At 44.2% G+C, this 26505-nt stretch overlaps 1 protein-coding gene across 1 annotated transcript; it reads left to right on the plus strand.

Annotated features, from left to right (window-relative positions):
• Window positions 1-4697: 4697 nt before the first annotated feature.
• Window positions 4698-8284, plus strand: TENT5A (terminal nucleotidyltransferase 5A; the record flags this gene model as incomplete). Its single annotated transcript, XM_079716088.1, has 3 exons — window positions 4698-4717; window positions 4899-5451; window positions 6559-8284. 3 exons carry the CDS (start codon window positions 4698-4700, stop codon window positions 7333-7335), a joined length of 1350 nt encoding a protein of 449 aa, XP_079572214.1. The 3' UTR covers window positions 7336-8284.
• Between the last annotated feature and the right edge of the window lie 18221 nt (window positions 8285-26505).

Raw genomic sequence — 26505 nt, forward strand, 5'->3', positions numbered from 1 at the left:
GACAGGGCTGGCGTGAAAAGATCGAGAGCGAGACAAGAATCCGGGGAGAGAAAAGAAGTGTCCTAACAGCAGTGTTCTGAGCCCTTCTCTCTCTCCTTCTGCGTAGAGCTTGAGGGAATCACTGCATATTTGTTTGCTGCTTATTTTCTGAAACCATTCCTGAGAAGGCAGGACGCAGACAAAGCAAAATGGGAAGGTCAGCACAACTGCTAAGTGAACTTGGTGCAGACTCTGAACCTCCCACCCCGTTACAGTGTGTGGGGTGTGTGTGTGTGTGTGTGTGTGTGTGTGTGTGTGCGTGAGTGTGTGTGGTTTTCTCACAGGCTATCTGGAAGGCTGCTGGCTTGCTAGGTCCCCCTGCCAGGGTGGCAGGCCTTCCTGACTGAGAAAGAGACTCCCATCAGCCCAGGCAGGTGCATTCTGGCCCCAAGGCCTGTTTCGGGATGAAACCCCTTGGGCTTCATGGATGTGTCCAATCTGAACGTACAGAACTTGGAAAGAAGGAAGGAGCAGAGTGCATTTGCAGTTCAGTTTTAAGTCTAAAAGGAAAGTGAGAAGACAGGCAGAAGGCAGGGAAAGAGGTGGAGAGCAGACACACACACGGCTCTGAACCAAGGCCCTGCCACGTCTGTAAGTTCCTTAACCTTCCTCTGCCTCATCTTCCCTATCTGGAAAATGGGGATGTGATATGCAAACCTCTGATATTTGGAGAAAGTTTAAAAGAAATGGTGCATATAAAATACTGAGCATACTGTCTGGCACATTGTAACCAACTCAGTAATGGTATTATTCAGGCCAAAACTGAATTTCTTCTTATTGTGCTAAGTCCAGACTGATTGTCACTGTAACTTTTAAAGCAAGGTCAACTAATCGTGTTTTGTTTTGTTTTTTCTCAGAAATGTAAAGCTTTCTTTTAAGGATTACAGATACAGACTTACAGTATTATATTGCCATAGATCTTTTTTCCCCCTTTTAGATGAGGAAAACTAAATTATTTACCAAAAAGGTTCAGAAGCTAAAGCCTAACAGACACACACACACACACACATATATGACAACTCTGCATCTAAATTTAATCCAAGGATAACTGTGTTGAGAGATGACCTTGCTTGTGAATGTGTTTGGAGAGTATAGACTTTCTCATTTGATAATTACTTTGGTTTCTAGAAAAAAAAAATGCTTGCAATTGCAAAATTTGCAATTTCATGTAAGGATGAACATTTTTTTTCTCTCCAGAATGTAAATATTATCTCAGTTGGAAGACAGGGAGAAGAGGGACAAAGAACAACAGATGCTTTCATGCAACAATATGTATCCAGTGGCCACTATGAATCAGGCCCATATGAATCCAGTCAAAGCACCATCCAGTGCTGCCAAAAGTAAGAGATCCCAGATGTCCCAGGGCAGGAGGCGGTGGGTCTGGATTACGGGGACTTGGAAGGTTGCTATGAAGGGAGAACCCGGATGGGGATGAGGAATGCTTTGTGAAAGGGTCAGGGAAGTGTCAGCCACAAAGCCCTGGCAGCTTGAGAGAAGGGGTCTTGCCCCACTGCTGCTGGGACTCATCTTTTCCCCTTGCACAGGGTCTGATGCATCGCAGTCTCTCTGTATCTGGCCTCAGGCTCCAGTGCTGCCTCTCAGCCATGTCCACCCTTGGGGGAGGCCATGAGAGCAGCTGGGCGGAAAAGAGCAGCCTCTGCTGGGGAGAAGGTGCCCACCTAGAGAACCAGGCTGCAGTGGCCCTTGTTAGTTCGGTGTAGAGGGTGGCTGGGCCCGTGTTAGCATCACATGGGCGATGCGCTGAAATGCAGATTCCTTTAGCCCTACAGAACAAAATCCTGGGCATACGTGAAGCCCCGGTGCTCAGAGGCTCTGAGACTCTTCTGATTTTTTTTTCCACTTTTTTTTTTTTTTGAAAAAGGGTTTAAGTACAAAATAATGGCAGTGGGGCTAACCCCTTGATTTTTTTTTAGTGCAGTGTACCTAATACATGATCTACCCCTTTGCCCTTGTTTTCAGGGGCAGAATTCATATTAGCCTTTGAGAGAAGCACTTTTAACAGGCCTTTTCTCTTTCAAATCGATTTTGCTGCTGTACTTGTCTTGCCTTCCAATGGGAGGTACTGGTAAGCTACAGATATCCCATTCCTGAAAACGATGGCTAAACAGCACTCCCAGAGAAATGGGTTGGGTTCAAGGCCTGACCTCACCACTTATTAGCCATGAAAGGGGCAAATCTCTTTACCTCCCAGTTCCTCTGTTTCCAAATCCCTTCTCAACTGAGAAGAATAGCTTCTCAACTGAAGATTAAATGAAGTGCTAGGTGTAAAGACCTAAGCAGAGTACGGCCCAGAGGTGCTCAGTAGGTTCCTGGAAACGCCCCAATCTCCTTTCTTACCGTGGTGGTCTATACAGCCTTGCTCAAACTCTAATTCTTTTACACTCTTCCCTTGGCTGACAGTGCTTTTCTCCTTCTTCCTCAACTATCAAGAAAAGCCCACTTTTCACGATCCGATCCAAAGGACATCTGTCCTCCGCTCTTCTCCCCCAGTTCCCCTGATCCTACTGAGCCCACTGCTGCTCTGTGTCACATCGTTTCTCCCCCAAAACACAGGTACAGTTGAACCATAATTCTCTACTTGCCTGTCACGCCCACTAGACTGCTTGAAACGCAGTAATTCTGAAATCCTCAGCGCTCAGCTTGGTGCCTGGCACAGAACAGGTGGTCAAGCCACATACCTATATGTACTTCTTCTGAATGCCGGAGCAGAATGGATGCATTTATGCATGGGTGGCTGGACCCATGAATGTGCTTCTGGGGAAGCGACGGGCCTGTGAGAATTGTGTGGTGGGTCGTCCTAGGGTCCCTTCCCCGACCACCCCACCGTGGAGGCCGGCGCTGAGGGATCAGGGCCTCCGTCTGAGGTCCAGCCCGTTCCTCCGCTTTGGGAACGCAGCTCCGCAGGGCACCGGCAGGGGGCGGCGTTGCCACGCAGCTGGGTGCTCCGCGGGTGACCGGCCCCCTCCCCGGCGCGCCTGGCGCGCTGCTTTGGTGACGAGCCCGGGGCTCCCCCAGTTTGGAGGGGGCGGGCCGTTCTCCCTCACAGGCCGGGCGGCTGGGGTCGCGCGGGGCCACGGGCGGGAGTATTAGGCTTCCCAGGCGCGTCCTTCTCTCCTCCTTCCCTCCCTACCCCCCCAAACCGCCCCCCCCACCACATCCCAGCCTCTACGCGAAGAAAAGTTACTCTCAGTTTGGAAAGAGGCAGCTAGCGGCCGGAATTGACGGCCCGAAGAAAGGGCGCGCTTTCTGGCAAAGACGTGGGTGCGAGCGCGAGTGCGCGCGGACGTACTGCTACACTCCTTTCGCGCCGCCGAGGCGACTGAAGTTGAGGGGCTGGGGTAGGAACGCTTGTGTCCTTTGAACTCGTACTATCGCGGGTCGTGGAAAACTAGCTCGTGTCACACTGACATTCGCATTCACTTGAAAAAGGCAAACCTTAGCGCCCGACGACGACCACACTTCGCCTCCTCACTTGTCGGCGAGAGAGCGCGCCGCTGAGCGTCCGGCCCCGCGCAGCGGCCCTTCGCGCGACCCGGCGGCCGCGCGTTCCCCGCGCCGCGCTCCGGGCCCGCCTCGCTCTCGGCCACGGGCCGCGCGCCCGCCTGGCCGCCCAACGCGCCGGGGCGTCCGGTCGGGGACGCGCGCCGCGCCCCCGGGCGCCCTGAGCCGCCCCGAGCCGCCCCGAGTCGCCCGTGCGCGGGAGACGGACTCACGCTCGGCCCCGCCCCCGCGCTCCGTGGGCTCGCCTGGAGTTCCCCTTGCCGCCCGAGATTTCGAGAATCGAAACCCGGGGAGCTTGCCCTGCCCCTCACGCGCGGCGCCTGATTGGCACGGGGAAGTGGACGCTTTAGTTCACTCTGAGGCCCGGTTTATTAACGGAGTAAATGGCCTAGCCCTACACCACACAGTTTAAAAGGGGGACGGGTCGAAAGAACCTCTGGAGCCCCGTCATTAAGCTACAATGACGCGCCATAAACGGCGAGAATTTTATGTTGGAAGTTGCTGCAGTTGCGCGACTTTAGCCGGGAACCAGTTGTGAGGGCCGTTTAGAACACTTGAGGCATCGGAAGTGTTTCGTAGTTGGAGGAAAAAAAAGAGGGGTGGGGTAGGGGGGGATCCATACATCAAACACATGTCTACGCACATCAGTGCACACGGGAGCCGCCGCCGGCTTCCCGCTCCGGGGACCGGGCCCGCCGCTGCAGCGCTGGGCTCCGCAGGGCTCCGGCCGCAGGGCGGGTGGGGGCGGCGCCCTATGCAGATGAGGAGGGTGTGGCGAGCGTGCGGCGCCGGGCCCCGGAAGCGCAGAGAGGCCCCGGTATAAAAAAAGTACTGAGGACATTTCTCCCGCACAACTGCTAAAGCTCCAGAGACGGGAGTGTGTGCGGCGGCGGCGGCGGCAGCAGGAGCCGCCACCTCCGGGACCACCGCGGCTGAGGCGGCGCGGGCGGGGTGAGGGGCGGGAGTGGCCGGCGCGGGCGGCGGGGGTCTGGGAAGGACTAAGTCGCTCGCCGCTGCCGAGAGCGCACTCGCGGCCCCTGAAGTGCTGCCGCCTCGCAGTTCCTCGCTCGCCGCGCTCCTAGAAGGGGCGGCCGCCTCCAGGTGACACAGACGGGACTCCCGCTTGCGCTTTCCAGATGCATCAGAGATACTTTTGGTGCGGGGCTGCTCTGCGGGGCGCGGGGCGCGCGGACCGGAGGCCGCGGGGGCCTGGGGAGGGAGAGTCTCCGGGGAGCCCCCGAGGCGGGGGGCGAAGCGGGGAGGGGGCGCGCTCCTTCCTCCTCGGGCCCCTGTCCGCCGCGCGTCTCAGCGCGCTCCTTCTCCCTGTTCTCTTTTAGGACCGACCAGGGCCCAGTGGCGTTCGGCGGGCACTTCATGGCGGAAGGCGAAGGGTACTTTGCCATGGCCGAAGACGAGCTGGCCGGCGGCCCTTACATCCCCCTGGCCGGCGACTTTAGCGGCGGCGACTTCGGCGGCGGCTTCGGCGGGCACTGCTTGGACTATTGCGAAAGCCCCACGGCGCACTGCAACGTGCTGAACTGGGAGCAAGTGCAGCGGCTGGACGGCATCCTGAGCGAGACCATCCCGATCCACGGGCGCGGCAACTTCCCCACGCTCGAGCTGCAGCCCAGCCTGATCGTGAAGGTGGTGCGGCGGCGCTTGGCCGAGAAGCGCATCGGCGTCCGCGACGTGCGCCTTAACGGCTCGGCCGCCAGCCACGTCCTGCACCAGGACAGCGGCCTGGGCTACAAGGATCTGGACCTCATCTTCTGCGCCGACCTGCGCGGGGAAGAGGAGTTTCAGACTGTGAAGGACGTCGTGCTGGACTGCCTGTTGGACTTCTTACCCGAAGGGGTGAACAAAGAGAAGATCACACCACTCACGCTCAAGGTAAAGCCCCCCGAGAGGGGCCGGGGGTGGCGGCGGGCCGGGCGCGGGGGCGGCGCGGCGGGCAGAGGGGCGCACGTCCGCGGCCCGGACCCAGGTCGGCGCCCTGGCTGATTTCGCTTTTGAGTTTTTTCCCGAGTAAACCAAGGTGCGTGGACTGCGTTGAGTGTTTTAGCTGCTTCAGCTTCCAAGTCTTCTGCTTCCTCCTCTGCCCTGCCTTCTCTTCCTTCTCATTTTTTAACTCTTGGCTTTCCTTGATTGAGTCGTGTCCAGAGGAGATTCTGATAAGTGGAAGAGTGAAATGATGTGAACCTTTCTTTTTTTTATGAGTCATTTGATGATTTAGTCTCTGGGAAAAGAGCAGCCTGCAGCAGAGGCTGGTCAATGTTCTTATTATTGTATTGGAGAATGTGAATAGATTTCCTAGCTGCCTTCACGTGACGCCGTGTGTTAAGCATATATATGGTGCTTCTCCAGGTTGGTTCATGTGTTCAGGATATAATGAGTCCCCTCCTCCCCACTTTGGTCGAAAGCTCGTTTTATACAGTTAGTTATAATTATCCGAGGAACCAGCCTCCCAGAATGTCTTAATCTCGTTCATATTTGATTTTAGCTGCAGGAGCCCTGGGGGGACCAACAAGATACAGATCCTATTGGTTCCCTCAGCAGGAGGGGAACTAGGTGACTAGGGACTAGGGTGAGAGGCAGACCAGCTTTTCCCTGTAGGTCCTTCTGTCTTTTGGATATTGTGGTGATATTGTGTGACTATGGTACCTATAAGATCATTCACAAAAAATAACACTTCGAAAGTCAGGCATGACAACAGAACCTTCTAGTACTGCACTCTGTCTGCCAGAAGCCTCACACCATTATTGCTAGTCTCTTTCCCAGACGGCAAAACCACTCGTTAAATGTATTTCTTGTTGTTGTTGTTGTTTTGAGAAGACTGTTTATGTATAATGTTTAAGCCTGCAGGTAGTGTTTTGCTGAAACCTGACAAAACAAAAGGGAAGGAGCAAAATAATTCTCAGCTGTGACGAGGATGTACTTATTTATTGATTATTTTTTTCTAGGTTTGCTCATCTTCTTGTTTTGTCTTTTAAATTATAGGAAGCTTATGTGCAGAAAATGGTTAAAGTGTGCAATGACTCTGACCGATGGAGTCTTATATCCCTGTCAAACAACAGTGGCAAAAATGTGGAACTGAAATTTGTGGATTCCCTCCGGAGGCAGTTTGAATTTAGTGTAGATTCTTTTCAAATCAAATTAGACTCTCTTCTCCTCTTTTACGAATGTTCAGAGAACCCAATGACTGAAACGTTTCACCCCACAATAATCGGGGAGAGTGTCTATGGCGATTTCCACGAAGCCTTTGATCACCTTTGTAACAAGATCATTGCCACCCGGAACCCGGAGGAAATCAGAGGGGGAGGCCTCCTTAAGTACTGCAACCTCTTAGTGAGGGGCTTTAGGCCCGCCTCTGATGAGATCAAGACCCTTCAGAGGTATATGTGTTCTAGGTTTTTCATCGATTTCTCAGACATTGGAGAGCAGCAGAGAAAACTGGAGTCCTATTTGCAGAACCACTTCGTGGGCTTGGAAGACCGCAAGTATGACTATCTCATGACCCTTCATGGAGTGGTGAATGAGAGTACCGTGTGCCTGATGGGACATGAAAGAAGACAGACTTTAAACCTGATCACAATGCTGGCTATCCGGGTGCTAGCCGACCAAAATGTCATCCCTAACGTGGCTAATGTCACTTGCTATTACCAGCCAGCCCCGTATGTAGCAGATGCCAACTTTAGCAATTACTACATTGCACAGGTCCAGCCAGTGTTCACATGCCAGCAACAGACATACTCCACTTGGCTACCTTGCAATTAGGAATCATTTAAAAGTGTCCTGTGGGGAAGCCATTTCAGACAAGATAGGAAAAAAAAAAAAAAAGAAAAGAAAAAAGAAAAAGGCTGAGTGACCCAGCCATGATTAGGGATATGTTTTGTGCAATGATGATCTGCTCCTGGTTTTAAACTTGGCAAAGCTTGTGGATCTTTTCCTAGGTATGGGAGCATGATCTCAAAATAAACCGCCCCACCACCACCGCCAACCTTCCCTCATTCTCCTACCCAACTGGATTCTGTCCTGAAACAAAAGAGACCTGTCATTAAAAACAACCAGGTTCTCCTAAAATAACAAGAGAAAAAAAGCTTGATGACAATATGGGTTTGCAGTACCTGCTCCCATAGCTTTGCCATAGGAAAAAAAGACAAGTGGAGAGTTTCTTGTAAGGCAGAATTCACAAAAGGGAAAATACAGAGGAAAAAAGGGTCTCACTCCAACGAAATGATCAATTCAGGAGTTCAGATAGTAACAACTGTACAGGAGGAAGGGGGACTCCAACATTGGGATTACTATCTGAGGCTTGTAGCAAGTGCTTTCTGTGGAACTCTCCCATTGTGCTAATAGAAACGGCTTGCTCCGAATGAGCAGTAGTAGGGTGCAGTTCTCATAACAAACAGCAGAACTTACGATGACACAATCCATTATTTCCAGCTGCGTGCATAGCTCGCATTTTTTAAATGTGAAAATGCAAGCAAAAACAGCTGTAGCAAAGAAAGTATGCTCAAGGACCAAAGATTTAACAGATAAAAATACCCAAGTAGAAAAGAAATAGAATATATAAAGAGTTACTATATTTGTTACACACCAATATACATCAAAGTGCCTGTTGCCTTCTGAAAATTTGAAGTGGAAAAATTTTATGGTTTAATGACTATTTTATCAGGGACTCAAGAAGAAAATAAAACAACACATAAGCTTGTGAATGGTGGAGGAGATGCCCTATATTTTCTTGACAAATGCTTGTATAAAATTAACCTTGTTGGTGTGACATTATCTTAGGTACATGTGTATGTGTGTGTATATTATGTGTATATATATACATATTTGTGATATGTGTATATACACACAATACATTGATTATGGTCTAGAAAAATGTAGCATATAGGAGATGTTTAAATACTGTGTGCTTTTATGTTTTCAACAGGATGACATGAGACGTGGGCATATTGCAGTGATGAATTAAAACCCACATCTAAAAAAATTAAAGCGAATGAAGGAGGAAAACAATTAATATATTTGATAGGAAGAGCAGAGATTATACATTTTTAGTGAGTTTTTTTTTCCTTTTTTGTTTTTTTTTTTCTGTGAGTCATAGAATTCCACAAATGGGAGAATATTTGTCTGGCAGAGCACTCTTTTTTTACACTAAACTGCCATTTTGATAGTTTGAACCCTTTTACTTTTTGTAATACTTGCATACCTCCATGGTGTATAATCCAGTGGATCATGGATCAGTGATAGTCTGTTTAAATCCCTGACTGCTCAAAAGAATTTCTGGTGATCTGAACACTACTTATTAATATTTAAATGAATTTTTAAATGAATGCATTGTGCATTCCAGGACCACTAGAATTTAGTAATGTGAAATGACCCTTTTTAAAGAGTATTTGCACGATTACTTAAAATTTATATATGAAATATATATTATATATAAAATTTTATAAATTCATGCCAATATGAAACATCTTTGACCTGTTTGTCACACTGCATGTAAGTATTTAGTACTGTACTTTAAATTCACTCACTTTGCATTCAATCAGATCCAACTTTATTTTCTGTTTCCCGAGAGACCAGTTACACCTTTGTGAAGTGAACTGGCATTACTGTTTCAGTTCAGTGACAGCTAATCCTAAACCCATCCCTTCTCTCAGCCCTTAATTCCTTTGGACACTGGTCTTTGAAAATGTATTTGTTAAAAACAAATCTAACGCCCGAAAACCTTCCCTTTGTATTGTGAAACAGCTACACAGTCCCTACCAAGTCTAGTGGATGACTGCTTACTCTGATCGTTCCTGTGAAGAGTCAACCAGATTTCTGTCATCAGTTAAAGAGGGATTGGGGAAAAAACTAGCATCATCCTATTGGCAGTGTAATTTATTTGTTATCTGGGCATCCCTCAGATGCTCAATGCTGGTTTAATCCATCCGCACTACCTTTCTTGTGCATCTTTCTTTGAAGCCTTAGTGGGTTTGTTGTAGCAGCGTCCCTGTGAATTCTGTCCGAGCTGTAACAGCTACTGCACTGCCACTCACTGTTACGTAGGGAACTCTTTCTTCTCCCACGTTGGCTCAGACTCCCTCACTCCAGCCCTGGGTTTGAAAAACTCATTGTAAATTCCCAGGAAATATTCCATTTGCAGATTAAGCCTGATACTTAACTGTCAGCAACCAAGCTCCGCCTCCTTACCTGTTCGGATGTTTCCTAAAAGAAAAGGGAACGCTCGGTAACAGAGGAGGAGTAGCTGGTGATCTGCCTTCTTCCTTCTCATCTTAACTCTTGACCGATGAGTCGTCCACTATTTCAGAAAGAATCTGGAGGTCTCTGGCTCTGCCATAGCAACAACCTGGTGTTATTTTATGACACAGATTTTTGTTTGGAGGGGCCTTCTTGGAAAATACGCTTTTCATTTGTTTTCTCAGATATCTATGTTCTTTTCTTGCTTACTCTGGGGCTGGTAGCATAGTTGGAAATGCCAGCACCTGGCATTCAAATAGAACAGGCTGTACTCGAGACAACCTTCAGCATTTAAGATTTATATAATTTATTTCCCTTTTGTATGTACTATAGTCTTGTGCATGTGTAGTTGAACAAACAGTGGAATATATGTCTCTCTTTGTGGATGTGTGGCCTAAACATTTGAATGTCTGGTGAGAGAGAGCCGTGTGTCATAGGTCAGAGAAAAGGACAGCTCTCAATTCCTGATTAGTGCCTGTGATTTGCTTACCTTTGTGTTTATCTGGTCGAGTGTGCTGTTACTTTAAAGCAGGAAGAAGTTTTTTATCTTCTGGAGTCTCTTCTCACCTGTTCAGCCTGGCATGTCAGGGAACACGTCACCTGTGACAGTGCCCTTTTAACAAGTTGACTTCATTTGCAGTAAAATCTCATTGCCTCAAGACGTCCTACATCAAGATGGACTTTTCCCTTCCAGAAACGGGATCAAGTGTTTGCTCACTTTCGTATTGGGTGGATTGTTTTAACGTGGCTCCAAAATTGCAAGGATGGAAGAATGTCTGTAAGCCAAGCCAAGGAGGAAACGCCAAGAAAAGTGAACATACCATTTTTTTGCCACCCCTTTCTGTTTGCTGATCGTAGGTTGCCTTATTGTGCGTAAAGTTGTTTTCAATGCAATGCTTGTCAAATAAATATTGTGAACTATTTTGTAAATGAAATGTATTATGTTAAAAGCTGTCAGCAGTTCGAAAATAGGCTTTTTTGTTGTTTGAAGACAGCGTGTGTTAGATGAAACCAAAAAGCCAAAAAAAAAGTAATTTCATATATACCACCTGTTGGAATATAGTATTTCTTTATGATCTCTTATAGTATGGCCTTTTCAGCGCTAAGAAAGAATCTCTGTGTAATACTTTGTCGTAATAATGGCTTGCTAACAAAGTACATGGTCAAAGTACAAAGTTGGAAGATGTCAAGTAACTTGGCGAGACTGGCTGCAAATCCTTGCAGAATGGAGGATGCTCTGCCCGCTGGCTGTCTCTCTCTCCGACCTCTCTACAACCATCGCCTGCTCCAAGAGGCCCTGATTGCAGCACGCCGCACCTGGGGTCACTCTTTTGGAATACTTTCACTTTAGTCTGTGTCACAGGCAGAAAAGGAGTTGCTGGAGAATGGACTCTTAAAAACTGACTTATTTGAATCAGCGCTAGAGGGAACAGATTGTGAATTTTGTTTACAGCATCCAATATTTGGATTTTTTTTTTGTAAATAAAAAGAAGTTATTTTTTTCTATTGATTTGTGCGTTGTTTTCCATCTCTGTGCTGGCTAAAGACCATATCCTCTGAATCCAACCTGTGTCCATGAGAAAAGATGAAGCAGTGTTTGGAGGCGACCCACCTTTATCAACTTCTGATTGGAGTGCAAATCATTAAAATGCCCAGCTTGCAGCCAGCCCATCTCTGACTGGCTCAGTAAGCTCCATTAGAATCTAGATAACGGGTGCCAACATTTCGAATCTGGTTGTGAGCTTAGCCGTGTTAAGTGACCCAGTCAGAGCTGTTTTCCAGGATCAGTAGAGACTCCTGGCTCTGGACTGTAGGTTTGCTCTAGCCCTGAGGGGGCCTTGGTTTTTAGGAGTAGCGTAAGTGTTGTGATTCCGTCATCCCTGGTTATATATATATATATCATCCATTTGAGGCTCTGTAGTGTTATTCAGAGTGTTTGCCTCCGGAGGAAGGGAGTACGTTTTGGAAGGCACTAATTGGAAGGGAAAGTGGACGGAAGGTCCATCACAGGATCTGATACGTTGTGCTTTGTATGCATATGCTGGGTGCAAAGATGTTGCCCTTTGGATGAGCATTTCAAATAGGTCATCTCACCTGTTCAGATTGCCAGGGAGCATCCATTTATTTTTTTATTAATTTTTCTTCTTTGTGTCATTTTGGAGACTTTCTCAGTACTGGTAGCATGAGAATTTGGTAAGCCTCAGCTATTATAGGACATCCTTGTGGCTTTTAAAACCGTTGAAAGTCCTGACGTTGGACAGAATACATGCTTGACTCTGCGGCTGTGAAAGAACCATTCCTGGTATTCAGAGCCAGTTTTCTGGCATATACATCATAAAATGCAAGGTGGTTATTTGGTTTGGTAGTGTTATTCGTGTGTCATTCTCTTCTTCCTTTGTTGCAACCTCTTCATTTTTTTACAACCATCCCTTGCATGTCTGTGGTCATCACAGAGTCCTTTTTCAGCCAGGGTTGAATAAGGACAGTATATATTAGGCTCCTCCTGGACTTAGGTACACCCTGCTATTTCTAGTTGAATTACCAGACTGCACCTAGCTAAACCTGGAGAGAAGTAACACACCCTTCTTTTCCTTAGGAATCTTACTACCTTAACATTCAGTGGCTTTAAGAAGAAAAACAAAACACACAAAATTAATACCCAGAAAGCAAAAACAAGGAAATTAAAATCATAGTTTTAAAATATAAAGTAGAATAAGAACTGTTAAAATCATCAGATACCTAAGAAATTAAACTGTAATTTCCTTCTTAGAACCAAGTTTGAAATAATGTGAATGTCCTGCGGCGTAATAGCAGATACAGTCAAGCAGGAGCGGGGAGGAGAAATGATTTTAAAATGACAGGGGCTTTCACCCAGCAAGGCCCAGGTCTTGGTTTCTAATGCTGTGCTCTAGGCCACCTTTGACAAATGGCTGGATCAAGGGCTGGGGCAAGGAATATACCAGAGGAAACTGGAGCATCTTACAGGTCCAGAAAGAAAGGGGGTGCCAAAAACAAACAAAAAAACCCCCCACAATGATGCGGGGTGAGGGGCATGTCAAAAGGCCACAGGGGCCACCTGAAAGAACTCCAATGGCCAAGCTAGAACAATTTGAGCAAAAAATAAGTAGTATTGGATTATAATGCCAAGTGTAAAATATCCATGCATCCGCACAGAAATAGATGATTGCATAAATAAATAAATAAATGGAGGCAAAATAAATTTCCTGTGCAGAATTCCAAATAATCCATGTACATACTGCTCACTCCAGGAGGTGGAGTTTAACTCCTTACCTCTTAAGCATGGGCTGGGCATGGAAAAGAGTGAGAAAAGAGTAACTGTAACAGCGTAGAGACCTGACAGACTGTCTAAGCCAGGGGATCATGGTCCCCGTCACCAGTGATAAATCATGAAGATAACAGATGTTATGGCGTGGTGAAAATGGCAATTTACCTCTGCAATCTTCCTCCCCAAACCCGTAATGTCTAATTATGAGAAGAGCATCAGAAAAATTTAAACTGAGGGGCATTCTATAAAATATCAGACTAGTATTCCTTAAATCATCAAAACAAGGAAAATCTGAAAACTGCTACAGACAAGAGGAGCCTTAAGGAGACATGACAACGAAATGTCATGTGGTATCTTGGATGGGATCTGGAGCAGAAAAGGACATTAGGTAAAATCTAAGGGAATCTGAATAAAGTACTGTATTCCTGAAATAATGACATTTTTATATCTGTTTATTAGTTATGACAAATGTACCATGCTAATGTAGGACATTAACAGTGGGGAAAGTGGGTGTAGGGTATATGCAAACTCTCTGTACTCTCTTTGCAATTTTTCTGTAAATCTAAAACTATTCTCAAATAAAACATTTATTAAAAATGAAGACTGAGTGATTCTTCTTTGCTATTTCTAGGGAAGTGACTCCATTTGTAAAATGAATAATGAATAGTGAGTTTTATTTTTTTAATGTCTACCATACTTAAAGTGTTAGGAGAGCGTATGAACCAGTAAAAATAAAATGATGTGTTTTACTCCAAAGTTTTAGAGAAGCTTTATCTACAAGTTTTGGAGAAAAGGAAACGGGTTGAAGAGAGCTGAGTTATAGGCAAGTGTTTTTCTGTAGAATAGCAGGAGAAGTTCATATTACCTTAGAGTTTTAAGGAAAGGGAATACTAAATGTAACTACAAACCACTGTGTAGATATCTATAAATGTGGAGTTTTAAAATGAGCAAGGGACTAAAATTTCATCGCCCTAATATACAGAAAACCCTGGGGAGTTGTTGAGGAACTCTTTGCTAGGGAGTAAATGATATGATTTTTTTCTAAATGCCAGGGGAGGCTAATAGCTCATGGAGTGTTGAAATGAATTATTATTTAATATAAATAACCACTTTCACAATTTACCTGCTTACCTAAGCTCTTTCAGCATATCAGGTTTTCTTAAAGTGAAGGGACATCTGTTCTTTACTTTCTCACCTCAATCACTGGCATTCAAAAGCGTTGAAAAATGCTGTTTTCAAAAATAGATGCCCTTAGTAATTTTTAAAAGCAGTCATTCCAGCTTTGCTGTTTATGAAGTTAGGACAAGGCCTGTGCTTTCCGCCGAGGGACACGGAACACCCCACCTGCAGGAATTTATGAGTGTGGGGTTAAGTTATTTCTAACCTCCATAATGGAAAGTTCCCTTCAGGATCCCCTTCAGAAACTATTGATTTTCCAGTACAGTGTGTACTTATCAGTAATGCCAAGATTTTGTGGCATCATCTGGCCATGTCATTAGAAAACGGCTGAAACCCTATTCTTTTTTTTTTCTTCTTTTAGCAAAATTCAACATAACGAGCTACACTAGGCATTATGGATAACGCCATTCTGTGCCTTAATTCTGAATTGCATAAGGTCTGGAGTATCTTCCTGTATATCTCTGCCAATAAGGTAAAGACGATCATGCTTCATTTGTTCTTTATTTTAATAGGGAATAATAAAAAAGTATTAAAATATCTGCATTTTAGAGTCCAGTTATCAGAGAAGAGAAACAAATTCAATCAGGTTCAAGGCCCAAAGGCTGAATTAGAGTTGCCAGATTTTTTAAATAAAAATACACGATGCCCAGTTAAATTTGAAATTCAGAGAAGCCATAATTTTTTTTAAAGTGTTAAGTATGTCCTGTGCAATATTTTGGACATACTTATACTGAAAACTTATCTGTATTTATCTGAGATTCAAATTTAACTGGGAGTCCTGTATTTTATCAGGTAACCCTATAACCTATATGGGATTACAAAATAAGGCTGAAAGAGTTTCCTAGTATACAGTTAGAGTCCAGAACACTTTATAGCTTGTTAATATCTAACTTCAGGGACCATGAAACACTCACTGCATTCACAGAGAGTATGTGTAGCAGCAAACCCTTTGAAACATGGTTCATTCATTAAATATTTGCTGAATGCCTTTTATGTGTTTAGCTGTGCTAGACTCTGAGACCCAAAAGAAGTGAAAGGGCTGGTCCATTGACCTTTAGAAGGCTAGGTTCAACTTACAAGCAGAACTTACTTGCTGAAGTTTAATTTTTTCAGCTACCCTGGGGTTAATTACTCACGAGGCTTAGCTCTGCATGGGGTACCATAAAGAGCCCTGTGGACTAATGGGGAGTCTGGACGAGGGTAGTAGCCCTTGAAATGTGCCTTCTTGGGAGCTTTCAGAGGCAGATCTCCCCACAGGTAGCCCCTGTGTGGACAGGCACTAGCCATTTGCTTGTTTGGGCAGGAAAGGATAAAAAGTAGATATTTTGCAATTTCTGTAGAGGGAAGCAAAAATTCTCCCCGAGCTTCTGGACACTTGCGTCTCTTTTCAAAACCACTGCAAAAATCTTTAGGGCTTAACTAGAATGCACCTTGAAATTTTATTGCCCTATAATCCTGTTTGCTGCAGCACGTTAAACTTCCCTTGAATGTTTCTTCCGTAACCGTGTCTGTTTAACTGTCATCTTGAAGTTATTACAACCTAGTCTTTGCTGCATTTTTTTCTCCAGAGCTGTGGAAGTCCTTTTCTCAGAGGCTTCTAACGCACCAAACGCACCATGCACCCCAGACCTTACCCCCTCCCAATTTGTGTAGCACCGGTTGTGTTGTCAGTCTGGGTATGTATTTTGTCAGGGTAGAAATCTTATTTAAGGAACATTTCTAACTGTCATTGGTTATTTATGTACTCCCCTGGCCTGCATTGGGTAGGAGAAATCCACAGCTTTCACCATCATCAAAACATTTAATAAATACTTTCTCATGCCCTTGGCTTGATGCTCTGTGAAGAGTTACAAAGGGTTGTACAAAGCTGGCTCCTTTCACTAGCAGTCTTAATTGAAAAGTGAAACAGGGATATGAACAAACAAATAAAACACAAAACAGCAGTGAGTTTGCCAAACTATGAGTGGCCAAGCTCGTTCCCACTTTAGAGCATCTGCTGGTTGTTCCAGCTCCTTGGAAAACTCTTTCTCCAGATTTTTGCATCTCTTGTACCCTCACTTTATTATTATTATTATTATTTTTATTATTATTATTATTATTATTATTACCGTCATCAGTTATTGAAATGTTAGTTTCTCAGAGAGAGCCTCCTACTTAAAATAGAGTTTCCCTCTAGCATTTTTACCAAGTTACTCTAAGCCTTTATCCTAATTTTAGATGCATATTATCAGTACATCTCTCTCTACCTGAAATTATATTATAAATGGATTTATTTCTTGATTTATAGTTTATTTGTCACCATAGAATGAAGTTCCATGAAGGCCAAGAACTTTGTCTAATTTACCACCATGTTCTTAGGGTCCGAAATAACGCCTACTATGCAGGATATGCTTGTTAAATTTCGGTGAGTGAATGAATGACCGAATCCCATTTGGCTCAGGGTGAGAGGTGCAGCGAAAATATCTATCGGGGAAGGTGTTAAAGAAATTGTAATAAGGGGTCCAGAGGCAGGGGTCCTCGTGGAAGGGGTCCTCATGGAAGGGGTCCAGAGGAGACCCGGGTGGAAAAATTCCAGTCTTGAGGTAGGAATGAAGCACCAAACAATAGGAGAGAGACGGTGTCTGTGGGGATGTTTAGGGCAGGAGTCTTCAAACCTCTTCTTAGTTACTGTGCTCAAGCACTTGAGAACAGTGGGCCAGCTTGTGTGGACAGCATTTATGTGGCCTAGTGCTTAGGACAAGAGTGACAGGAAGCCCATCTTCTAGTGTCCATGGGTCTGTTCTCTTTGTTCCCAAATCAAACCTCATCTGGCAGCCCGGTAAACTGAGGACTTCAGTTGTCCTGGGCCGTGACTAGTATCTTTTTCATCACCTGCTACATCTCTCAGAACTCAGGAATCCCTGAGAGAAGTTTGCCAGACAGTGAGTACAGAGAATGAGGTCTGTCTCCTATTTGAAGTAAGGGTAGGGGCCAATGTATAAAGGGAAGCGTGTTGATTAGCCCTTTCAGCTGATGAGACTGTTGGCATTTCCACTGGCATCTTCAGCTGGTCAAGCCTCATGGAACAAACAGTCCTGTCCTGGGGCATGTATACGTGTCATGACCATTTGTTGTTGATGTTCCAGGAGTATCCCAATTGCAGAATGCTGTTGTGTTGTCAGACCCCGTGCCTGCTGTGGTGTTGCATATGGTCACAGTAAGGCTTCTGATTTTAGGTGAGGTTCTATAATTGCCAAAGACATTGAAGATCTGGTTCAATAAGGATCCCGGACTTCAAGAAATCACTTAAAAATTAGTTTCAGGCTTTCATTATTGCCACTTGTATTCATTAAAACCAACTTGAACTCTCTCCATCTCGTCCTAAGTCCCAAACCACTTAAGCCATGGCGATTTTCATGAGAAGGGATGTTGGGAGGGAAATTGGTCGAGAGAAGTGAAACAAGCATGATACATTTCATAAAAAGTACTGAGCATTTCATATAAAGCTCCATTACAAAGCAGGTAGGCGTGGGGCTTCTGAATCAACTCAAGGTTTGAAGAGCCAGTTGAGGAGATCTCTAAAAGATGGGCATATAAAGAGATAGTTTTTCCCCATTTCCATGAAAGGACAACCTTCGACAGTATGTGCATGCCAGGATTCTGACTCCCAACTCCATGAGAAGTCTTCCACTGCTCTTGCTCCCCGTCCCGTGTGTGTGTGTGTGTGTGTGTGTGTGTGTGTGTGATCTTCCATTTAGAGGGAGGACCTGACGTTTGTTGAGTTCTTCCTCGGGGTCAGGATGCTTAGCACTTGGCGTACATCATCTATCATCTTGTTAATAGCTAATAGCACCAATATTTTCACCACTTTACTGAGCAGGAAATGGAATTTAGGAGGGACTGAGTTCTAGCTCTCCAGCTGGAAGGGAGAAGAGGGAGGATTCCAGGGCGAGTCTTGAACTTCACGTTCTTTGCTCTGTCCTAACCTCTCTACCCCCTCCCACCTCTCACCCTTGGCTGTGGACGGTCAGTGCTGCAGTTTCTCTCCATCCTCTAAACTTAAGAGCAGGAGAAAGAATGTGCAGCACAGCCCAGCTGAGTTAGCGTGAACCCTAAGAAAAAGTGGTTCTACGATGTGAACATCTGTGAACAGATGTGCCTGTTCTACGATAGCAGGCCTTACAGACAGAGTATAATATCAGTAGTACATGTTCAATTTGATTAAATAATTATGTTTTCCATTTAATCATCAAAATAATCCTGAGAATTAGATGAAAGGGCATTATGATAATCTCACTTTTAAGGTAAAAACAATGAGACCCACAGAGACAGAGCTTGTACGTAAGACATAAAGGCCTTTAGAACTTGTTCAGTGATTACCCAGAGGGAGACTATTTCTGCTTGAGACACACACAGCAAGTTGGTATCCAGGTCCTTCTACCCGCTCTACCAACCATCTATCCAAATGGCAGGTGCATCATAGCACCACAGCAGGTAGACGATTCAGGAAGAGCATCTGAGCTTTTCTTATACGATGAGATCACGTAAATTGCCTATTGTGAATGGATTACCTGACAAAAAATAAGCATGATTTACATTTTTAGTTTGCACTCAGAATTCAGCAAACTACTTCAGTGCTGTCAAAGCTGCTTTCTGTATGTCCTATTACAGAGAATGGGCCACTTAATCTTTAAAAAGTGATCAATTAGCCTGGCTTACATCATGTCTTACTGACAGTGCTTGCTACCAGCTGGCTGCTTTTGAATCTGGGGTTGTTTTTTTTTTTCCTTATTTTGAAGAAAATGTCTGAAAGGAAAGGTAAAGAGTGTAATGAGACATGCTAACCTCTTACAAAACTCTGAATACATTTCTATAATTCCTGAAATGTTCATTAGTTTTCTTGTGCTGCAGGCTGATCACACCTGTTTACCTTTGCCACCTGAAACATTCCTTACCATTTTTCTCCTGGTCTGCAGTGTCTGCCTAATGATGTCACAAGCCTTTCTCAATACACAATGTCAACAGGATTCTTTGTTACTTGGTAAATAGTTGAGGGTGATTGGGGGCGAAGGTCAAGACCAGAGCTGAGGACCTGGATTATAGTTCTGTACTAGTACTAGTTGATGTATTTCTAAGATGGCCCTTAAGGAAACCCATTCATGTGATTTTTATTTAGCCTTGAGTGATGCAAGAACATCTATAATTTTTACATAGTGTTTCTGAAGCACAGCTCTGCTCAGAACCCCTGCTTTGCAGATGCCAATAGTGCCCAATCTATGTCACTTAGCCTAGACCTTCTAGAAAGCAGAGGCTGAGGCAGTGATTATGATCCTGATGGTTTATTTGCCAGATGCAAGGACAGAATGTTGAGGTAAGGAACAGGTGTAATTTGCTGCAACTCAGTGTGTCACCGTGCTGGCTACTGCATCACAGGGTTTCACAAAGCAACACAATAGCTAACTCAGCAAGCTTGTTCAAACAGCAGGAGAGAATCCTCCAGAAAGTTTGAAAGGAGGCATTGTACCTTGGAGTAGTACATAGGAGAGAGAAAGGAAGGGAAGTTTATCTCCTTGTCCTCCTTTTCCTACTGGTCAAGTTTTAGCCCTTGGGGAACTACCTCTTCTATATTTCCAGTTGTCTGTCTGGCCCCTGTGTGGCTGTTCAGGAGAATAGGTCTCCTGTCCTGCAGGGGGTGCTTCAACCAATTCCAGAGGTGGAGTGGATTGGGCAACAGGTGGGGTGCTGACTCAAAAAGAGAGGGAGAAGGTGGTCAGGGTTTGTATTTGACCATGCAGTATCATCACTGGAGTAGGAAAGAGGCCACTGAGGGATTATTTCAGTATGTCAAGAAGATAGAGTTGAATTTAAAGAGAAAGTGGAAAATTGCAGGACAGGAGCCATGCAGAAGGTATCAAGGAAAGAAAAATTAGTGTTGAACATTGTTGATTGGCACTTGACATCTCTTCCCATCTTCCTGTATTCTCCCCTGTATCCCAGGAATTGGAAGGCAAAAAATTCTATCTACCAGACTCCCTTGCAACTCGGGCTGTGGTTTTGCCAGTAGGAGGCACTTGCATGAAATGTGGCAGAAAGGCCTTTCTTATGTCACTGTGATACCACCAAGCAAGTTGCTGGAGCTGTGTGTCTTGGTGACAACAGTAGTTTTCGGGAACTCTAGATTGCAGCTATGGCTGTGTGCTTTTAAAACCAAGAGTCCAGTAGGGCCCTCTGCCTTCCCTGCTCTCAAACCTTCCAAAGAGTTTGTGTGTACCCTCTTTCTGCATTTAAACCCTTCATGAGTGAGATGTCTGGAGCAGTTTCTGTTTTCTGTAATGCAACCAGACAGAAGCACTGAGAGCAAGTAGGCTTTGTGGGAGCCTGACGCCCTGAGCCTCATGTTCTGCTCCCCATCTCCATCCATCATCAGCCCCGGGATGGGAAGGGCCAGCAACAGCAAGGTTTCAGGGCTAAAAGGGCTCAGACTATGGGGTCAAACTTTCAGGCTTGAATTCCGGTCCCACTGCTTACAACATATTTAACTTTAGACAAGGTACTTAACCTCTTTGGATTTTTGTTTCCTCAATGTAAAAATAGACTAGTAGTAAATAACTTAGGTCGTTGTTATACCGACTTAATGAGATAATGGGTATAACATTCCTTTAACAGCTGTAATTTGTTTAGATCTGAAAACTTTAAAACATCAGTACTTCAAGTAATTCATGTTGTAGATTGTCACCAAGACTAGAATGAACCTGCCCAAACGGTTCCAGACCCCAAGAGCTGTTTGCTCACCACTGCACCCCCAGTTGCTAATATACAGCTTAATGAATGTTTATAGAATGAATGATTGACAGATACTGGGCAGCTTCTATGCAGACTATGAGTTGCGGGTGGGGAAGTAAGAATAGACCAATGTTTGGTTTCGCTCATGAGTGGCCAACCCTCTGCTCTCTAGGGTGTGTGGAAAGCATTTAAGGGACTCATTGATTAAGTCTCGCCCCCTTTTGGTTGGTGACCTAATCAAGTGTTTGCGGTTGTCAGTGCATTTTCTTCAATATGTGTTTTTTTTTAATAAAGTTATTCATTTTATTTTTATTTATTTTATTTTTGGGTCTTCGTTGCTGTGCACGGGCTTTCTTTAGTTGCGGCGAACGGGGACTACTCTTTGTTGTGGTGCACGGGCTTCTCATTGCGGTGCTTCTCTTGTGGCAGAGCACGGGCTCTGGGTGCATGGGCTTCAGTAGTTGTGGCACGTGGGCTCAGTAGTTGTGGCTTGCGGGCTCTAGAGCACACGCTCAGTAGTTGTGACGCACGGGCTTAGTTGCTCCACGGCATGTGGGATCTTCCCAGACCAGGGCTCGAACCTATGTGCCCTGTATTGGCAGGTGGATTTTTAACCACTGCGCCACCAGGGAAGTCCTTCAATACATGTTTGAAGTACTCAATGTGTAGTTTTCTTACCAAATCTTATTGATGCAATGGAGATCTGCTTGTCAGGAACCTGTGGAGGATGTATGAATGTATACCTGTTTTTCTCACTTGTCTGTCTTATAAAGTGGTACCACAGAGAGTCTCAGTTTCCCATGTATCAGGATCTCCCCAGAACCTTGTTACAGAGCTTGCTTTCCTTGCATATCTCTATTTCTAACCAGCTCTGTGGGTGATTTTGAGGCACAGAGAAGTGTGGGAACCACTGGTATGGTGGCTTCACACATTCTGTCTAGTGAGAAAACATTTTTGCATGACCCCCTTACACTTGTGTAACAATAAATGTATTACATATATTTTGATTTGCATTACACAAGAGCATTAAGAATTATAGTATGACTCCCAGTTTACATAAGAGGAAAATGATGAACCCCATCTTCTTACTCCAAAATATACTGGTATTTCTGTTGTGCATCTAGTTCTGTAATTTCAGTACAGCCTTTGTCATTAATCAGTTTTGTTATTTGCTCCTCTAACCTCAGCTGCCGCTCTTACAAATAACTTCAGGGTGGGCGGGGATGGAGGAGTGGGAAGCTGGGAGCCTGAGATTGGATGGGGAGTGGGCTAGTTTTTTGCCTTGATCTTGACTGAAAGAATAACGTTTACAGGCAGGACACGTATTTTTGACTCGTTTCTCAAATTTAAAAGTGTAATTCTTTCTATTTCTATAACAACAATCTCAACAGAAATCGGTGGTTAACATTAGTTGAGCACTCATTTCAGGGCAGGCATGGTGCTGAGAGCTTTACATCCTTCATTGACTCCTCAAAACAACCTATGAGTCAGACATCATTATTGGCACCATTTTCAGGAGTAGAAACTGAAAGAAGCTCAGTAGTTACCTAAAGGTACAGACTGTAAGTGGGAGAGCAGTGGGCCAATTCCAGAGGATTTAACCCCCATGGTGGCTTGCAAGGTGGTGATCCTGACCAATGCACGATGCCTCCAGGAAGTATCACTGAGTACAAGCAAATAGGTGGAGCTCATTATGGGGAATTTCTGGGACCCATTCGAATTTATTAAAAAGAGAAATGCTTCATGAATTGCTGTATTTTAACTGATATTTATAACAAATTACTTGCATGGCTGATACCAAAGTAGAGAAAATTTTACCTAAAATTTCCAAGGCCTCCTTCTATTCCAAAAGTCCCTGTTGATTAAAAAAAGAAAAAGATTAAGTAAATACCATACTTCCTCAAACCTTAGCACTTTTAATCTGTTCCTGACTAGTGTGCTGTCTAATCGCTTGGAACTTCAGAGCTATTATCTAAACAGTTCACATTCTGACTCCAGGAGTTTTCAAAGTTGGGTGAGCATGATAACCTTTTTGGAGCAGGGAAAAAATCTTAGAATTTCTATTTTTAAATTTCACAATTTATATGGAAACACAAAAGACCCAGAATAGCCAAAGTGATCTTGAGAAAGAAAAACAGAGCTGGAGGAATCAGGCTCTCTAACTTCAAACTATACTACAAAGCTACAGTAATCAAGACAGTATGGTACTGGCCCCCAAACAGAAATATAGATCAATGGAACAGGATAGAAAGCCCACAGATAAACCAACACACATATGGTCACCTTATTTTTGATAAAGGAGACAAGAATATACAATGGAGAAAAGACAGCCTCTTCAATAAATGGTGCTTGGAAAACTGGACAGCTACATGTAAAAGAATGAAATTAGAACACTCCCTAACACCATACACAAAAATAAACTTAAAATGGGTTAAAGACCTAAATGTAAGGCCAGACGCTATAAAACTCTTAGAGGAAAACATAGGGAGAACACTTTATGACATAAATCACAGCAAGATCCTTTTTGACCCACCTCCTAGAGAAATGGAAATAAAAACAAAAATAAACAAATGGGACCTAATGAAACTTCAAAGCTTTTGCACAGCAAAGGAAACCATAAACAAGATGAAAAGACAACCCTCAGAATGGAAGAAAATATTTGCAAATGAAGCAACTGACAAAGGATTAATCTCCAAAATATACAAGCAGCTCAGGCAGCTCAATATCAGAAAAACAAACAACCCAATCCAAAAATGGGCAGACGACCTAAATAGACATTTCTCCAAAGAAGATATACAGATTGCCAACAAACACATGAAAGGATGCTCAACATCACTAATCATTAGAGAAATGCAAGTCAAAACTACAATGAGGTATCACCTCACACCAGTCAGAACGGCCATCATAAAAAAAATCTACAAACAATAAATACTGGAGAGGGTGTGGAAAAAAGGGAACCCTCTTGCGCTGTTGGTGGGAATGTAAATTGATACAGCCACCATGGAGAACAGGATGGAGGTTCCTCAAAAAACTAAAAATAGAACTACCATACAACCCATCCATCCCACTACTGGGCATATACCCTGAGAAAGCCATAATTCAAAAAGAGTCATGTACCACAATGTTCATTGCAGCTTTATTTATAATAGCCAGGACATGGAAGCAACCTAAGTGTCCATCGACAGATGAATGGATAAAGAAGATGTGGCACATATATACAATGCAATATTACTCAGCTGTAAAAAGAAACAAAACTGAGTTATTTGTAGTAAGGTGGATGGACCTAGAGACTGTCATACAGAGTGAAGTAAGTCAGAAAGAGAAAAACAAATACTGTATGCTAGCACATATTTATGGAACCTAAAAAAAAAAAAAGGTTCTGAAGAACCTAGCAGCAGGACAGGAATAAAGACGCAGACGAAGAGAATGGACTTGAGGACATGGGGAGGGGGAAGGGTAAGCTGGGACGAAGTGAGAGAGTGGCATGGACATATATACACTACCAAATGTAAAATAGGTAGCTAGTGGGAAGCAGCTGCATAGCACAGGGAGATCAGCTCAGTGCTTTGTGACCACCTAGAGGGGTGGGATAGGGAGGGTAAGAGGGAGATGCAAGAGGGAAGGGATATGGGGATATAAGTATACATATAGCTGATTCACTTTGTTATACAGCAGAAACTAATACACCATGGTAAAGCAATTATACTCGAAATAAAGATGTTAAAAAGGAAAAGTGGCTGAAACTTAGAGGCCTGGCATAAAAATAATTTCTATTTTTATCTGATCCTTTGAAAAGTTTATATTCACGTATAATGCATTAGTGTAGTCGTGTGTGTTAAATCAATGACTAAGTAAACAAACATTTATTGAGGGTGGTCAAAAAATTTGGATACCACCAATTTAGTCATTTTTCTTTTCTTTTTTTTAATTTAACTTTTATTTTATATTGGACTATAGTTGATTTACAATATTTTGTTAGTTTGAGGTGTACAGCAAAGTGGTTCGTTTATACATATACATCTATCCATTGTTTTTCAGATTCTTTTCCCGTATAGGTTATTACAGAGTCTTGAGTAGAGTTCCCTGTGCTCTACAGTAGGTCCTTGTGGATTATCTATTTTATACATAGTAGTGGAAATATGTTAATTCCAATCTCCTAATTCATCCCTCCCCCACCACCTTTACCCTACATGAAGCTGGTTTTCTCTACGGGTAGAAGTAAGGTCTGTATTCCACTTTTCTGTTGCTATGTAGCAAACTACCCCCCAAATAAGTACTTTAAAACAGTATCAGTATTTAATTTTCTCACAAAGCTGACGTTTGGGCAGGGCTCAGCGGGACTGGCTCGTGTGTGCTCCATCAGGATGGCTTGGAAGCTGGGCTGGAGGCTGTCCATTCACAGGCCGGCTGTTGATGCCAGCTGGGGTCTGGGAGAACTCAAACACTTGGAGACAAAAATAACTGGGGCTCCTAGGCCCCTCTCTCTTTCTCTTGGTGGTCTCTCCACGTGATCTCTCCAGTATGGCAGCTTCAGCTTAGCTGGACTTATTATAGAGCCACTCAGGATGTCCAAGGTGCATGCCCCAAGGGAGAGAGCCAGGTGGAAGCCCGATGACCTTTTCTAATCCAGCCTCTGAAGTTTTCCCGGGTCATCTCTGCCACATCTTATTTTTCAGAAGTAAAGCACTGGGAATCAGACTCCACTTTTTGATGGAAGGAGTGTCAAAGGCTTTGTGAACATATACTAACACTTCCATGCTTTGCTTAACCTGACTGGGGACAGTGAAAGGCCAGTGATGTGACTGGGCACCATCTAACTAAATCTGTGCCTTAAGCCGCAGGCTGGATGTGAACTGGAGGGGCTGAGCTGGTCTCCAGACTGAGTGGATTAAACCCACCTGTCTCTCTTCCATTCCTGCATCTCTACCCTGACACCCTCACAGGCCTGGGGAAACTCTGCCAGGCTTCTAGCCCGGTCCAGGAGTATTTGAAAAGGCATTTGGAGGTGGGTGTGGAAAAGAATATTAAAAATAGACTAGGTGACACCCCACTGAAGGGGAAAGGATGACTGGATTCCTTTTTTCTATTCAGGTAGGCCTGAGAGGAAGGGGTTCAGGATCCTCCACCAAAAATATCATGTATGTCAAAATGTCATCACAGGTATGTGTGTTAATAAAAAAATGCATACCCCTTCCTTCTAAAGGTCATGTCAATAATAGGTATGTGTGCCTATGAAAAAGTATGTATACTTTCCATCAAAAGGTTATATCAATAATAGATGCGTGTTCTAATAAAACTATGTACTTTTGCTATAAGCATTTTCCTACTTGTAAGTTAGTTGGTGTTTCTAAAAGTATAGCCAACGAACATTTGAAATCACTTCCTGTTTTGCTCCTCCCAACATTTCAGATAAAGTAAATTTATAACAAGGTATTTGAGTAAAATCTCTTTTCTATACATAATAAAACACT

Source organism: Hyperoodon ampullatus (genome assembly GCF_949752795.1).
Source record: "Hyperoodon ampullatus genome assembly, chromosome: 12".
Lineage (NCBI taxonomy): Eukaryota > Metazoa > Chordata > Mammalia > Artiodactyla > Ziphiidae > Hyperoodon > Hyperoodon ampullatus.